Genomic DNA, 13,801 nt, shown 5'->3' on the forward strand with positions numbered 1-13,801 from the left:
GAAGTTGCTGGAGTGAGGTCTGCAAAGAAGCAAAGGCGGCCTGTCCACAGGTGCGCATCGAAAGGCAGAGGTATGTCGGTAGGTGGTATGTACCGCGAAACCAGTGAGATAGCTGGAGGTAATAGCTGGCTTCAAGGCGGCCGCTCAGCTGGCCGCTCGGCGGCACGGAAGCTCAGTAGCTGCGAGGGTAAGCAGCAAGGTGTGTAAAGGGAGTAAGAGGGCGAGAGGTAGATGGAAGTATGTAGGTACAGGGCGGCGGGGATGACAGCGACGATCGAGCTACAACAGCTTGACAGCGGTAGAGGGATAAGATACGATGGTGGGCAGGCGGCAATATCACAACTTCTCGAAGTCCAAACCTCTTCTGTGCGGAAGTGGGGCAGGCGTAGGTATGCAGCAAGTGTTCATACTTGGTGCCGGCTTGAGGCGAACGAGGGGCGATACTCGCGCTGGAAGCTCTGGCGCATGTCCTTGTCACCGTAGTCCAACCGGTTGAGCGCAACCTGAGACCCAGCGTACGAGGGGCGCCCACCCATCGACTTAGTGTCCCCAGGGAGGAGAATGGCAGCGGAGCGGGCGGCCTTCTGCTTCCGTCGGTGGACGCAGCAGCGCCAGATGATGAGACCGGCGGAGATTAACACAAAGGCCAGACAGCCAACGAGGATTTCGGGCCAATGGCTAAGCACTTTCTCCTCGTACCTAGCAGTGAATTATGAGCACCCGTCCCACGCGATGGGTGTAGTAATACTTACAGCTTCTTCTTCTCCTCAGCGGAGATCGGAGAGTGCTGCTCCTGGCTGGTGGGTAGAAGGGCTTTCGAGGAAGAGCCGGTTGTGTCGACACCGTTCAAACGGACCTGTACGAAATCTTGTTTCGCAGAAGCCACATCGGTTAGAGAAAGGAGCTGAATGAAGGGGTCGCCTTGGTCGACATCGGAGTGGTCGATGAAGTTGCCATAGTCGAGAAGAGCGTAGACGTTGCGCACTGCAGGTAAGCGGGATGAGGCACATGCGCTAGGCAAAAGTATGATGACACATACTGAATGCCATTCCTAGAATCATGTCGTACTCTCCGAGCAAGCTGAACGCCGAAGTGATCGGTTGGAAGGCACCAAGGCAAACCGTGTCGCCAAGCGAGTTGACCATGTTGAAGTCGCTGCTCGAGATGTCGAGTGGGTGGATGGGGTATTCAACGCCTCCGAACTTGAACGTCAAGGTGAGATATTGGTCGCAGGGTATCGTCCAGACTTCGGACACAGTGTTGTACTCTGCGCCCTGTACGCGACCATAGATCGCATCCGCGACGGTACGGGGGACTTGGGGGAGAGTGAAACCAGAATCGAAGACGACGACCAGCTGACCATCTGGAGCACTGGGGACGATTGACTCGTAGCTGATGGGACTACCATCTGGCCCAATGATTCCATTGACGTCGGTGTAGACTTGCCAGTGCTGGTCCTCGTCGGTGAGCTTGTGAACCTTGTCGACGGTTAGTTTTGGCATGGAGGTGATGTTACTGTATTGTGGGAGCGTCTCCGAGACGGTCAACTGACCAGTCGATGGGCTGTCGGGGTCCTCCAAACGGTTGAGGAGAATGGTGAGATAGTTGGCGGTAGTGGTGTTTTGAGAAAAGATGCGTCCCAGCACACTATCTCCTGTATGTTCGTCGAGCTTATCACGAATAACCGATCCAGTGGCCGGACCGAGACCGATCAGCCCGGAGAATCCTTGGGCTTCAATGTCAAGGGAGAAGGCGGAAGTGTCATTAACTAGCACTGTAAACATGAAGTGAGCAGGTGTATGTGCGCCTCAGGATCAAGGAGGAGGTCCGGGGGACCGCGCGCTGACGGAGAAAAGAAAGGGACGCACAGAAAGCCTGGTCGGCGACATTATAGCCCGCGAAGGACATGTCAGCAGTGTAGATGTCACCTGCAAAAGCTCGTTACCAGCTCTGCCTGAGAGAATGCGTACTACTCACCCGATGCTTGGCCCACCGCATAGCTCAGCGAGACCGACTTTCCCGTATCCTTCGAGTTCGGCACAGTGCCCGTAACCCATAAGTCGGAACTGAGAACGGTCAGACAGCAGACAAGGAGCGGCTGCGTAGGGGGCAGACCTGCCAGTGTCCAGGAGGACAGGGATGTCGCGACCGCCGAGAGTGACATTTGCGATGTACTCCGAGTTGTGCGTGTTGGCAACCGGAATGGTGTTGTTCGTGTCGGCGCGGCGCGTCAACGTATCTGAGCGGGAGCGGACGTGGACGTCGAACGAGAGAGCAGAGACATGGGAGCGGAGCGAGAGAAGGAGAGAAAGGACAGGGAAGTAGGACCGCATTGGGCCTGTAATGAGCGGATTGCGCAGAGCGCGAGACGGGAGCGACAGTCGGGTGGGGAGGTGGTGGTCGAGAACGGAGGGGCGGGGGTAGATGACCGGCGCCGGCGTATGGACGGGGCTCGAGGTCGTTGGCAAGCAGTGCTCGATGCCGGTGTCGGGCCTCGGCCACGGCCCACGGTCACCCTCCACTTCCACGCTCGGCTAGCGGTTCTCCCTCTCGGTGGTGTCTTCTACATGTGTACCGTCCCACTTAGACTACGAATTTGTCTCTGGGTCCGTATCTCAGATCCCAGCGTCCTCACTTCCTTGCGGTGCAGCGCGCTCCGAAATAACATGGCACAAGGTCGACGTTGCTGTCCGCAGTGCGTTGAAATCGGGACTACGAGCGCCGTGCTGCGGTCTGCCCTCAGGCTTCCACAGCAGGCCGTTGGGTGACAGCAAGGATCTGCTCCTATCTTTCTGCGCTTTCTCCGTCTCTCACCACCTCCCTCCGCCATGCGGCCGACGCTGCTCGCCATCCCCCTCTTCCTGCTCTCCGCCCAAGACTTCGCCAAGGCCATCAGGTTTGACATCAAGGCGCGCCCCCGACGGTCGCTCTCAAGCGGGCTCGCGCGCCGGGCAGCCGACATATCTGGGACCACGTCCGTCGCGGATGTCGGAGATGTGCAGTACGACACGAACATCACACTCGGCGGGAAGACTTTCACTGTTCAAATAGACACAGGAAGGTGCGTCCTGCACAGAGTCTGCGCCCCGTTTCTCTTGTGTCCGCGATTACCCCGCGTGATGGATCCCCGTCTTGCGCGCAGTTGCCAAACGACCTCAAGACTCGTGCTGGGCGCGCTCAGTGCCTGCTCAGTGCTCGCTGGCGCGTCCTGCATCAGTCTGTGGTCTTGGCTGCTAGTCGCACAAGCTGGTGTACGGGTTAGACTGGTGTTGGGTGCCGAATAGATGGGAAGGTGGTCAGTGAGCGCCATGCTTGCGGAAATCGCTGCCGAACGTGTTTGCCACAGGCCTCAGGTCGTCCACGGCTTTCGCATCCGCCACATGCCCATGTGCCCTCGAGCCAGTTGCGTAACGAATAGCAGGCTCACAGTTCGTTGCGTCCTTCGTCACTAGCATACATGCACTATTGCATGTTCGTGAACATGCATACCCCAGTCCGAGAGCGAGGTATCCGTCATTTCGAGACGGCTCATATTAAACATACCAGAGACCCTCTGCTCCACCGAGCACCGCGCGAGTATGCGAGAAATAGGGATCTGCGCAGAGCTCATGTGCTACTAAGGATTGTTTTGACCCTTATGATAATATACTTACACATGAAGGGTTTTCATGTCAAGTCAGTAGGAAGACTAACTCACATACACACAGTTCCGACCTGTGGGTTGCCGGCGACGTACCAAACACGTCTGACACCACGAAGACAGCGAAGGTCACCTATGCCGTCGGTGAGGTGGAAGGTGAGTCCCACACCAACTTCCAGTGATGCTCGGATCGGTGGTCCTGTTTCTGAAATAAGGACCGCCTGGGTCACACGGCGAGACTGCCACCGAGTGCGCGGTTGCCAGTGGATCAGAAGGGATTCTGCGGGCACGAGCGCTTGAGCACCGCCCAAACCAATTGTTGTATAATTTCGCCTACTCTTGTGATCATGTCTGTCATACGCCTCGAAACATACTCACATTTAAGCGCCATAGGCTCCGTGCTGACTGCTGATTTAACCTTCGCGGGGTACACCATTTCCAATCAGGCGTTCAGTACGTCCCCGCTGACGTCATCACCCACTGCATACTAACCACCTTGCAGTCTCAGTGACTGCCAACTCAGAGAACACGGACGGAGATGGACTAATCGGCCTGGGCCCTAACACAGGCTCACAAGTGCTCGATGCCCTCGACAACGCCGATAAGGGCAACCCCGTGCTCGACCGCATCTTCAAACAGAACACCTCGACCCCAAATTACATCACTGTTCGCCTAGGACGGTTAGACGACCCAACAAGTCCTCAGACGGGCGAGTTCACAGTCGGCGAGATCCTTTCCGGCTACGGGGACGTCGTGAATCAGCCCAAGCTGTCGGTTACTGTGCTTCCGTCTTCAAACTCGGTGAATCAACACTGGCAAGTGCTTCTGGATGAGAACGGCATAGTCGGCCCCGCAAACGAAAACGTCATCAGCGAACTCAACATAAAGACTGCTGTCGACTCGACTTCCAGCAGCCACCAGCTCACTGTGAGTGCATTTAGAGTGCATGCGCTGACCTACCTTCACCTCATCCACGACATAGGTCATTTTTGACACCGGATACTCACTACCACAAGTTCCCTCGTGAGTCATGTATCCCATTTTGTGGCAGTTTGTTTCATCGATTCTCCCCTCAGGAAAGTCGCAGAAGCGTTTTACTCGCACGTGCCCAACGCGCAACTCGTATCGCGCAGCGACTTGTCCGGAAACGTCTGGCAGATTCCTTGCGATAAAGAGGTCAACGTCACTTTCAAGTTCGGAGGAGCCAGCTACCCCATCCACCCCTTGGACACGAATCTTGACCTCAACCTCACTGATTCGAGCGGTAAGCACATCTGCGTTGGTGCTGTGAGTCGATTTCTCTTCGCTGTCTCGTCTGCGGCTGACTCCATTCTACCTCCGCACAGTTCCAGCCATTCGACGCCAGCGATGGTGCGACGTATGACATGATTTTCGGCATGGCGTTCCGTACGTTTTCCTCAATCCTCGCCATACTGCTCTCACCCACTCCTCACGCCAGTTCGCAACACCTACACCTACATCAACTTCGGCGACTTCGTCGACGGCACCACCACCACCGCCAGCCCATACGTCCAGCTCCTCAGCCTGACCAACAGCTCGGCCGAGTGGCACTCGGACTTCGTCACCTCCCGCGGCAACTCCCCCTGGTCGCCCTCCGCCGCCACGCTCGCCCAGCGCCTCAAGGCCCGCCTCCCGCTCGTCATCGGCGTCGCCGTCGGCGCCCTCGTCCTCCTCCTCGCGCTCATCGGCGGCTGCATCTGGCGCAGCCGCCGCTCCAAGGCGCGCTACGCCCAGGTCGGCGCGCCGCCCGCCCCCGGCGGCGGCGGCGGTCCGTTCTGGGGCGGCCGCCAGCGCCGGTACCAGCCTCTGGACGAGCCCGCGCCCGAGGCGTACGGCATGCACCCGCCAGGGCACCGGCCCACCCCGAGCCAGGGCTACGAGAACCCGTGGGACTCGCGGCTCTAGACGAGGGGACGGGCTCGTGCCGCCGACGCGGCCGCGGCCAGGGACTGTCGCAGACTCGCCGCTGGCCTGCTGATCGACCGCCGCGGGGTCCGTCGCGCTCTCCCCGGCGCGGATGCGGACGCGGGTGCGCGCCGGTATCTCCGAGGATAGCGAGGGGGATCTTCCGGCGGAGGTTGTGTGTCCATGGAGGACCGCACTGGGTCGGGGAGACGAATGCGCGATGTTTATCCGACGTGTGGCCCGTACCCTGGCGACGCGCCGTCTACGGACCAATTCACCCTGAACATACATACGACACATACGCATTCAATGGGACTCTCGCTCGTCGCTGTCATTTTGGATGAAATAGGAATCAGTACATATACATACACATTGCCGTTGGAAAGCGTGCGGAGAAAACGTGTGCGTGCAAGCTATGTACAGTGACCCAGCAGAGAACGGGTTTCGGAAGACGGGACGAGCGGGTACTATTACAGTGGGTCGTAGAAGTCGTCGCGGCGTAAACATTACCGTAGGTCTAGCATCCCCCGGCCCCTTCTCCGTCTCTCCTCTCCAAAGTTTGTACACCGGGCTTCCACCGCCCCGATCAGTGCCCCTCGGCATCGAAGACCGTGCCCCCGTGCCGGATGTCCATGTGGTCCCCGGCCGCGGTGGGCACGTACGCGCTTTCGGGCAGGCCGGACTCGTCGACGCCTTCCGCGGCCTCGATGACCTCGTACAACTTCGACGCGACCTCGGGAGGGGGCACGCGCCCGGAGAGGATGTCCTTCGCGGGCACGGGCGAGCCGTAGAAGTCCTTGTTCGCGTCCTTGCGCTCGATGAGCACCGTGCCCTCGAGCGACAGCCCGGCGAAGAGACCTGGGTGCGGCGTGGGCAGTCAGCACGCGCACGGCGGGGGAAGCGGGCGGGAAGGCGAGGCAGGAGCAGGAGATGGCGTTGGAATGGCCTGCGTTTTGCTGCGCTCGGCGCATTTACGGTCAACCCCGGAGCTGCGACCCCACGAGGCGACTGCGAGCGGGCCCACATCCACCTTAACACAAAATGGGCGAGGAAGGCGCATACACTCCACCGGTAAATGCTGACGAGTCCAACCTGGCTCGACATGCCTCACCGTCCAGCCCATCCCTCACGCGACCGATCCCCATCCCCACACAACAAATGAGGCACGCACGCACCTTTCGACTTCGAGTACGAGAACATCGGCGCCGGGTGCGCGAGGCTCGCCTGCACCGCGCCGCCGGTGCCAATCGGGCCCGCAGCGGCGCTGATGTTGCCGCCAATGGTGACGTTGCCGCCGAGGGCGAACGCGCGGACGGCCTCCTCGCTGTTGAGCACGATGACGAAGTCGGTGATGTCCGCGCCGATCTGGAGGCCCCAGCCGATGCCCCCGGTCGCGATGCACGACGGCGCGGACCAGGAGCCGTCGGGGAGGCGCGCGATGACGATCCCGGAGCCCGCCTTGCCCGAGAAGACGAAGCCGGCTTTGATGACGGAGAAGATGGCGAGGCCTGGGGGGCGCACGGAGGAGGTAGGGCGGGCGGAGTGGGGCCGGGGAGGTGGGCGGAGATGGGCGCGAAAAGGGAGGTGTCGGGACAAAGAGAGCGACATGGGATTGGGCCACATTTAGCAATGGCAGCGGCGAATAGTGGGAAATGGAGACGAACCGCGCGCGCGCTGGAGGACGGCCTTGGGGATGGCGTTGAGTGCGGACTCCGGGTGTTCAGGATCGGCTATGGGCCGGATGGCTTCACCTGTGAACGCGTGCGCTGGGAGAGCGGCGAGAGAGCGGACAGACCTAGGAAGCTTTCGAGGATTTTGGCCGACTTCTCGGCCTCGCCGGGGAGGGTGAAGCCCTGGACGAACTGCTGGGACTCGTTCGCGAGCTTGTTGGAGCCCTCCTTGATGAATGCGGTCGCCTGAATGCCGGCCTTGGCGGCGCCCTTACGGAACTTGTCGAGCATGGACATCGTGAGTGAAGTGGGATGAGGCGGATATGGAGGCGGAGGGTGAGGAAGAGGAAAGAGTGTATTCGTCGAGCTGTGGCGCGAAAGAGGCGAGTGCCGCTGCGCTGCTGCAGGCTCGGGCGTCTGCCTCTTGCACCTCGACGGCTTTGCTGCACTCAGGTTAGGGTCTGGCGGAGCGATGACGTCCGACGATAGCGTTCTTATTCAGAGGGACTTGAAGTGCTTGTTCGGTGTATGCGCTCGTCCATCCTCAGCATCTTCTATGGCGCATATGTGCTGCACCACGCCGACCCAGCACATGCATGGCGTAGTGGGTCTGTTGCGCCGGCGACCATCTTACCTGGCCTCGGCCCCTCGGAGAACCACAGAAAAGCAGAGAAGATCCGACGTTAGGTGGATCGAGTGCAGCAAGAGATCTCTCCGTTTTGTAAGCCGCATGACGCTCCTCGCACTTGCGCTCGCCCATGACCCTCACAAGATCACAGAAAATGGCTTGAGCAGAGTGTCTTACTATCATAGTGCCCTCCCAAGACCATACCGGCGGCGAGGGGCCTGACCGGGCCCTAGTGCTCGCCGCTCGACCCGGGTTCAATAAAGACGAGCGATCGGAGCGAGGCAAGACCACCTGGGTTTCACACACGCCCTGAGGCCGCGGGTAATCGGGCGGTGTGCCTGTGGATGCCTCGCGCGCCTTTCGTCAGCTGCGAGATACGTGTGGTCGGGCGTCCGCGAAGGAACCTCTGCGTTCTTCAGCGTGCGCCCCATGACCGCGATGTTGGTCACGGACGCGTACGCAGCACGCGCCGTCGTATCGGCGCCGCGACTTGGGTAAGGAAGGAGCAAGGATTGTCACCCGCAGGCGAGAGGCGGCGTGCGGCGAGCAGACAGCTGGGTCCGGTAGTAACGCGACGTGCATACGTACACGGACAGCGCAGAAACGGAAGCCGAGTTGAGCTGTCGTTCAGTGGGAAGTGTGCGGCCAACAAGGGTAAAACGCACGTACGGGTGGTCGTGTCGGCATCGGATGATCGGGGAAGATGGACACCGTAAACCGCCTACGACGTTGACTCTGAGTTTACGGCCGCGTTGGAAGCATGCGGCACACCGTCGACGCTTGACCTGCCGCGTGCACAAACGGTTGCCAGGCCGCGAAGACAGATTGACAGCATTTTGCAAGCGGAAACTGAGGAGGATGGGTTGGGGAATGACGGCTGGGAGGTTACGTCTTGGGAGCCGTAGCCGGAGCGCGTGGATCAGTCCCGGCTTGGCCGTGGACGTGATGATGTGGCGGGCGCGCGGTCGGACTGAGCAAAAGTGGCCCTGACTAGCCGTGCGCGCGCGGGGCGCGGGGCCTGGCGGGATCCAAACGGAGGCAGGCAGCTGAGCGGACGGGCGCGGCGGAGCGCGTTTAGCCCCCCACGGGCGGGTGCGCACGATCAGATCTGGATCACGTGTGCCTGCGTGGGCGCGCCGGTGCGCGGGACGCTTTCGAATCTCTCTGTCCAGAACGCAGACCAACGACACATGGGGCTCCCGGCTAGGGCTCCGCATGCCCCGCGCTGCTCAATCTGCCCCGGTCTCGTCCCCGCGCCCGGAGGTGGCCTCCGGCCTGGGACGCTAGCCCGCACCATTATTCGTCCAGGATCGTCTGGATCTCCCCCTGCCCCGGCGTATAAGTTCCCGTGTCCTGTTCCCCGATGTCCCGTGCCTCTGCTCCCTCCCCCGCCCCCTTCCCTCTTGCCCCCTTCCTCTCTTCTCCACCATGTCCCAGCGCTCCGTCGTCAAGCGTGTCATCTCCCCCGACAGCGACGCACTCTCCAAGGAGGGCAGATCCCACCAAGAGGACATCGAGAGTTTCACCCATGGCACCGAGGAGGTGGAGGAGCTCACCGCTCACTACACAAAACACCCCAACGCGTGGTCCAAGTATAGGTCAGCTCCCCTTATCTCCTTCCTCGATCTCGCTCTCACCCAGCCCGCTTCTCACCACGCAGGGAGTACCTGCGGGAGCCCGCCGCTGAGTTCTTCGGTGTCATGATCCTCATTATTTTCGGCACTGGTGTCGACTGCCAGGTCGTCCTCTCCGCGAACCCCGCCGTCGCAACTCCGCACGGGGTGAGTGCGCTCATCTGACGTCCTCCCTTGCGCGCGACCAGGCATTGTGTGGTTCGCACGCCTCGGCTCTCGGGACGTCATCGCATCGCACGCCCCTTACTGACGCCGAAATCGCACAGGACTACCTCTCGCTCAACTTCGGCTGGGCGGTCGGCACTGCGCTCGGTGTCTGGGTTTCTGGCGGTATTTCTGGCGGCCACATCAACCCCGCAGTCACGATCGCGATGGCCACCTTGCGCGACTTCCCGTGGCGCAAGGTCCCTGCCTACATTTTCGCGCAGGTGATGGGTGGTCTCTGCGGCGCCGGCATCGTCTACGCCAACTACATCCACGCGATCGACATTGTTGAGGGTGGCCGCCACATCCGCACCGTCCCCGGCACGGCTGGTCTCTTCTCGACGTATGCAGTACGTTGATCTTTTCTGCGAACCGACGGCGATCGCTCACTTCCGGCCAAGCTTGACTACATGACCTCCGTTTCGTGCTTCTTCGACGAGGTCAGTCTGTGACGATTTATCCGCCTAAATCCAGGCCATTAATGCTGTCGTCGCAGTTCCTTGGCACCGCTGTTCTCCTCATCGTCGTTTGCGCGATCAACGACACCAGGAACGGTCCCCCGCCTCCCGGCCTTGCCCCGCTCGTTCTCTTCATCATGATCCTCGGTATCGGTGCTGCTCTCGGAATGCAGACTGGCTACGCCATCAACCCCGCCCGTGACCTCGGTCCCCGTCTTTTGACCGCCATGGTCGGCTACGGCAGTGCTGGTGAGTACTCCCTGTGGCCGTTCGAGCGTTCAGGTCGCTGACTTTGCCGGCTCCGCAGTGTTCACCTTCCGCAGCCAGTACTGGCTCTGGTGCCCGGTCATCGCCCCCATTCTCGGCGGCCTCGCCGGAGTCTTCCTCTACGACGTATTCTTTTACCAGGGCGCGGAGAGCCTGCTGAACCGGCCGTGAGTTTAACCACTTCCCGCTCCGCGCCGGGCTCCCGCGCCTGACCACGCTTTTCCCATCCCTCAGCGACGCGAAGGCCCGCGCGCACCACGCCCGTGCGGCCAACGCGGAACGCAGGCCCGTCGTCGCGGGCCTCGACAGCCCCGTGTGAAGCGCCCCTTCCCGCGCCCCCCGATCCCGCGCACTCCGCTTTCGCACGTCCCGGCCGCCCATCAGAACTCCACGCGCACTCCGTCTCGTCCACGCTCAAGCTCAAGCTCCCGGCGCGCCCCCTGGTGGTTCGCGACGGGGACACACAACCCGCGGTGCAACACTCGGGGGGCGTGCCACGATCGATCGCTGTGGAGCGGCCACGGTGCACAGCATGCCACTCGTCCACCCTCCCAACCGCCGTCAACTCTAAAACACTAAAAACACCCCTGCCTACACGCGTCTCCCCCTCTGCACTCCGCATGGCCGGCCCCGCCCGCCCCCGCTCCGTATTCACGCTCCCCACCACGTTCCCTCGTGCCTTAGTAATACCCTACCCCCCGTCGTCGCCCCCCGCGGTCCGCTTCCGACGTTAGTACGGCTCCGTCCTGGTCTCCCCCCGAGTCTGGTTTCCCCTCTCCGCTTCTCGTGTTACCGCTCGCTCTGTTTTGGGTCCCTCTCGTCGCCTGTTGTACCATCCCCTTCCGACTTGTAATTGTATCTTGCTCTTCCATCCAACGTTCCTCTTTTGAGGTGTGTGTCACTTCAACGCGCAAGCGTCCACCCGGACAAACGCGATTGGATTGTGTGTACGAGACCATTAAGAACTCGGCACATATGACATTGACTGGGTGGGATGGATTGCTTGCTGTGGATTCACTCCTCAGTATTATACGGTGACGGAGCTACGGCAAACTTTTCCTGCGCCCGTCTTCGCATTCGTCACGTAGATGCTCGAGTCTCTGTAGCTGATACACATTTTGCGGTATCAGCAAGCGATCTCACGACTTTGCAAGACGCAGAACCTCACCATGTCAATTCCACAGCGATTCGCCGTGACGACGATATGAGAATCCTCCCCGTATGCGCTCGCCTTCCCCGCCTTTGTGGATTGCTGTACGTACCGCCTACCATAGGGCTCCGCCTCAAGGGCAATAAACAGGATACAGACGAACAAACGAACAAGGTATGAGAACGAGGGTACAGTAGCTCTTTACGAGACGTGGTGCGGATCACGCCCGTGACCGCGCACAGAGCCTGCAATCCTGCACCCACAACCTTCCGCCGCGAATGGTCCGACCCCCCAGCCGTGACGGAGTGTCCCGTGTTGCAGCCAAGACATGCAAGGGGACGGACACACCAGCAATACCAACAACTTCCAACCTCCCGTGTCCGGTCCCCAAGGCGACATCCACGCCGCGATCTCGCCGAGGGTGTACATCGCCTGTGCGCTCTCTCCGTCTGCTCCGACATATAGTGCAGGTCTTGGGGGGAGTGTGTCTTGTGGAGGACGAGCGCGCCCACCCACGGAAGGGAGAGCTGCCCATGTGGAGGACACATGAGCCCATGCGGACCAAGAAGGGTCGGGCCAACGGGAGAGACGAAAACGAGGACGAGTCGCTCACCGCTTGCTGGATACATATGTATCATCCTCGAAAAACGCCGTTGCACACGGCGATCCGCTCCGGCGACGGAAGGCTGTCTGAACGCGTCTGCATGGACATGAGGCCCCTGCGACCCTCTTGAAAGCGCATGCAGATGGACAGTCGCGAAGCCGGGCTCTTGCGTTCTTCTTGTCTGAGGGCGAAGGTGAGGCGCTGTCCTCCTGGCAGGTCGTAACGAGCGACAAACAGGCTCACCTGGGAGTATACGAGACTCGAAGCCCTATGGGTGGACTCAGCGATCATGCGGTTGCGCTTAGGATTCTGGAAGCAGGCTCCGGTCGCAGAGAGTACATGCGTCTTCGGTGGGGCGCAGGAGATGTTGCAACACTACACCCATGGGAATTTCTTAAGCATCCATACACCATCCGACACGATTTGAGGGGGGTCAAGGTGGCAGACGGGGATGAGATCGTCGTGCACGACCACTAGACCACTTCTTGCCGTGAAACACGTCTGCTCGGCCGTTGGGGCGCGAAAAAGCGTGAACTCATACCTGGGTAGGTGCCCGTCGCGACTTTCAACCTTCCATGGTCATTGGGGGGATACTGCCAGCCAATGATTCCCAGTACGCGTTCACCGGTGACAGTATTGCGGCAATGGTCCGTCGACCCCTTCCATTGGTGGCGGCATAAAGTTTGCATGAACCATACCATATAAATACAAACGACCCAGGTCGTCATGTTGAGTAGTCAGGGACCGACGAGCGGGGAAGACGGTGAAAAGCGCGGCAGAAGAGGGGTCAAGAAAGGCAGGGCCCGTAAAAGCAAGAGATGCATTCTGATTGTTAGAGAGTGGCTGAAGCAGGCAGCGAGATGGTCCGAACGGTGAAGGTGACGGGACGAGCGCTTCGAAACTTGTTCTCAACTCGCACGTTCGAAGCCGACTCGCTCACCAACCTGAGAGGCCCGCCGTCATTCCCTACTTGAGCCGAGTCCCTTGGACGATCCCTCGCTCCCGTGTTCACCAAAAACACACCAGTCTGCCAGTGCAAAGCGTCACTATCACATCCTTGACGTCTTCACGAGCGATTCCCTCCTGCAACGATCAGTAGCCTTCGGCGCACTTCAGCATCAAACTCAAGCTGCTAAGGGCCGGACACAGACAGCACTCGAATTAAGAACTGAACGCGGGGTTAAGGATGTCCGCCTCGGCCCGCGTTTCAAACGGGACCGAGTCCGAGCGGCGATCGCGTGTCTGCTCCAAGATCCCGTGGACTTCGGAGAAGCATTCCGCCGTCGTGCAAACTCCGAGAATGCGACACAGTGCATATGCTGCCGTATCCATCTCTTGACAGAGGGTCCATTTCAGGGTGAGTACTTTCTTCACAGAAAGGCTGCAGTTGTAGTAAACGACGTTGTAAAGCTAATGTCGGTGGTCAGGTGTGCGCTTGACCCGGGACAGCCCTGACCGGGTTCAATTCGCCGACACCAGCTAATGTCAACATTGCGATGGCCCTCCCATTGTATATTCCCCTGTCAGGTACGTAAGACAGCAAGAATGCTCCTCGCTAGCTTACTTCGGCGCGAAGCATCCGTGGTCAACCATGGAGTCACTCTCGCAAAGCTGAGTCCC

General features: G+C 60.2%; 4 protein-coding genes across 4 annotated transcripts; 2 read left to right on the forward strand and 2 right to left on the reverse strand.

Moving 5' to 3' along the window:
- Positions 1 to 404: 404 nt before the first annotated feature.
- Positions 405 to 2,333, reverse strand: BXZ73DRAFT_46524 (aspartic peptidase A1; the record flags this gene model as incomplete). Its single annotated transcript, XM_048019709.1, has 6 exons — positions 405 to 699; positions 753 to 984; positions 1,040 to 1,774; positions 1,869 to 1,928; positions 1,978 to 2,066; positions 2,116 to 2,333. 6 exons carry the CDS (start codon positions 2,331 to 2,333, stop codon positions 405 to 407), a joined length of 1,629 nt encoding a protein of 542 aa, XP_047878207.1.
- Positions 2,334 to 2,828: 495 nt separating this feature from the next.
- On the forward strand, positions 2,829 to 5,566 carry BXZ73DRAFT_46480 (acid protease; the record flags this gene model as incomplete). Its single annotated transcript, XM_048019703.1, has 8 exons — positions 2,829 to 3,061; positions 3,708 to 3,796; positions 4,034 to 4,093; positions 4,143 to 4,567; positions 4,623 to 4,663; positions 4,717 to 4,927; positions 4,987 to 5,047; positions 5,100 to 5,566. The coding sequence occupies 8 exons, from the start codon at positions 2,829 to 2,831 to the stop codon at positions 5,564 to 5,566; spliced, it is 1,587 nt and encodes a 528-aa protein (XP_047878208.1).
- A 586-nt stretch (positions 5,567 to 6,152) lies between these two features.
- BXZ73DRAFT_46454 (DUF500-domain-containing protein) lies at positions 6,153 to 7,533 on the reverse strand (the record flags this gene model as incomplete). Its single annotated transcript, XM_048019696.1, has 4 exons — positions 6,153 to 6,424; positions 6,742 to 7,074; positions 7,231 to 7,296; positions 7,362 to 7,533. The coding sequence occupies 4 exons, from the start codon at positions 7,531 to 7,533 to the stop codon at positions 6,153 to 6,155; spliced, it is 843 nt and encodes a 280-aa protein (XP_047878209.1).
- Positions 7,534 to 9,292: 1,759 nt separating this feature from the next.
- Positions 9,293 to 10,746, forward strand: BXZ73DRAFT_101161 (aquaporin; the record flags this gene model as incomplete). Its single annotated transcript, XM_048014808.1, has 7 exons — positions 9,293 to 9,462; positions 9,525 to 9,645; positions 9,765 to 10,052; positions 10,104 to 10,142; positions 10,199 to 10,409; positions 10,468 to 10,594; positions 10,662 to 10,746. The coding sequence occupies 7 exons, from the start codon at positions 9,293 to 9,295 to the stop codon at positions 10,744 to 10,746; spliced, it is 1,041 nt and encodes a 346-aa protein (XP_047878210.1).
- Between the last annotated feature and the right edge of the window lie 3,055 nt (positions 10,747 to 13,801).

This window comes from Epithele typhae (assembly GCF_022376455.1).
Source record: "Epithele typhae strain CBS 203.58 chromosome Unknown BXZ73scaffold_22, whole genome shotgun sequence".
Classification (NCBI taxonomy): domain Eukaryota; kingdom Fungi; phylum Basidiomycota; class Agaricomycetes; order Polyporales; family Epitheliaceae; genus Epithele; species Epithele typhae.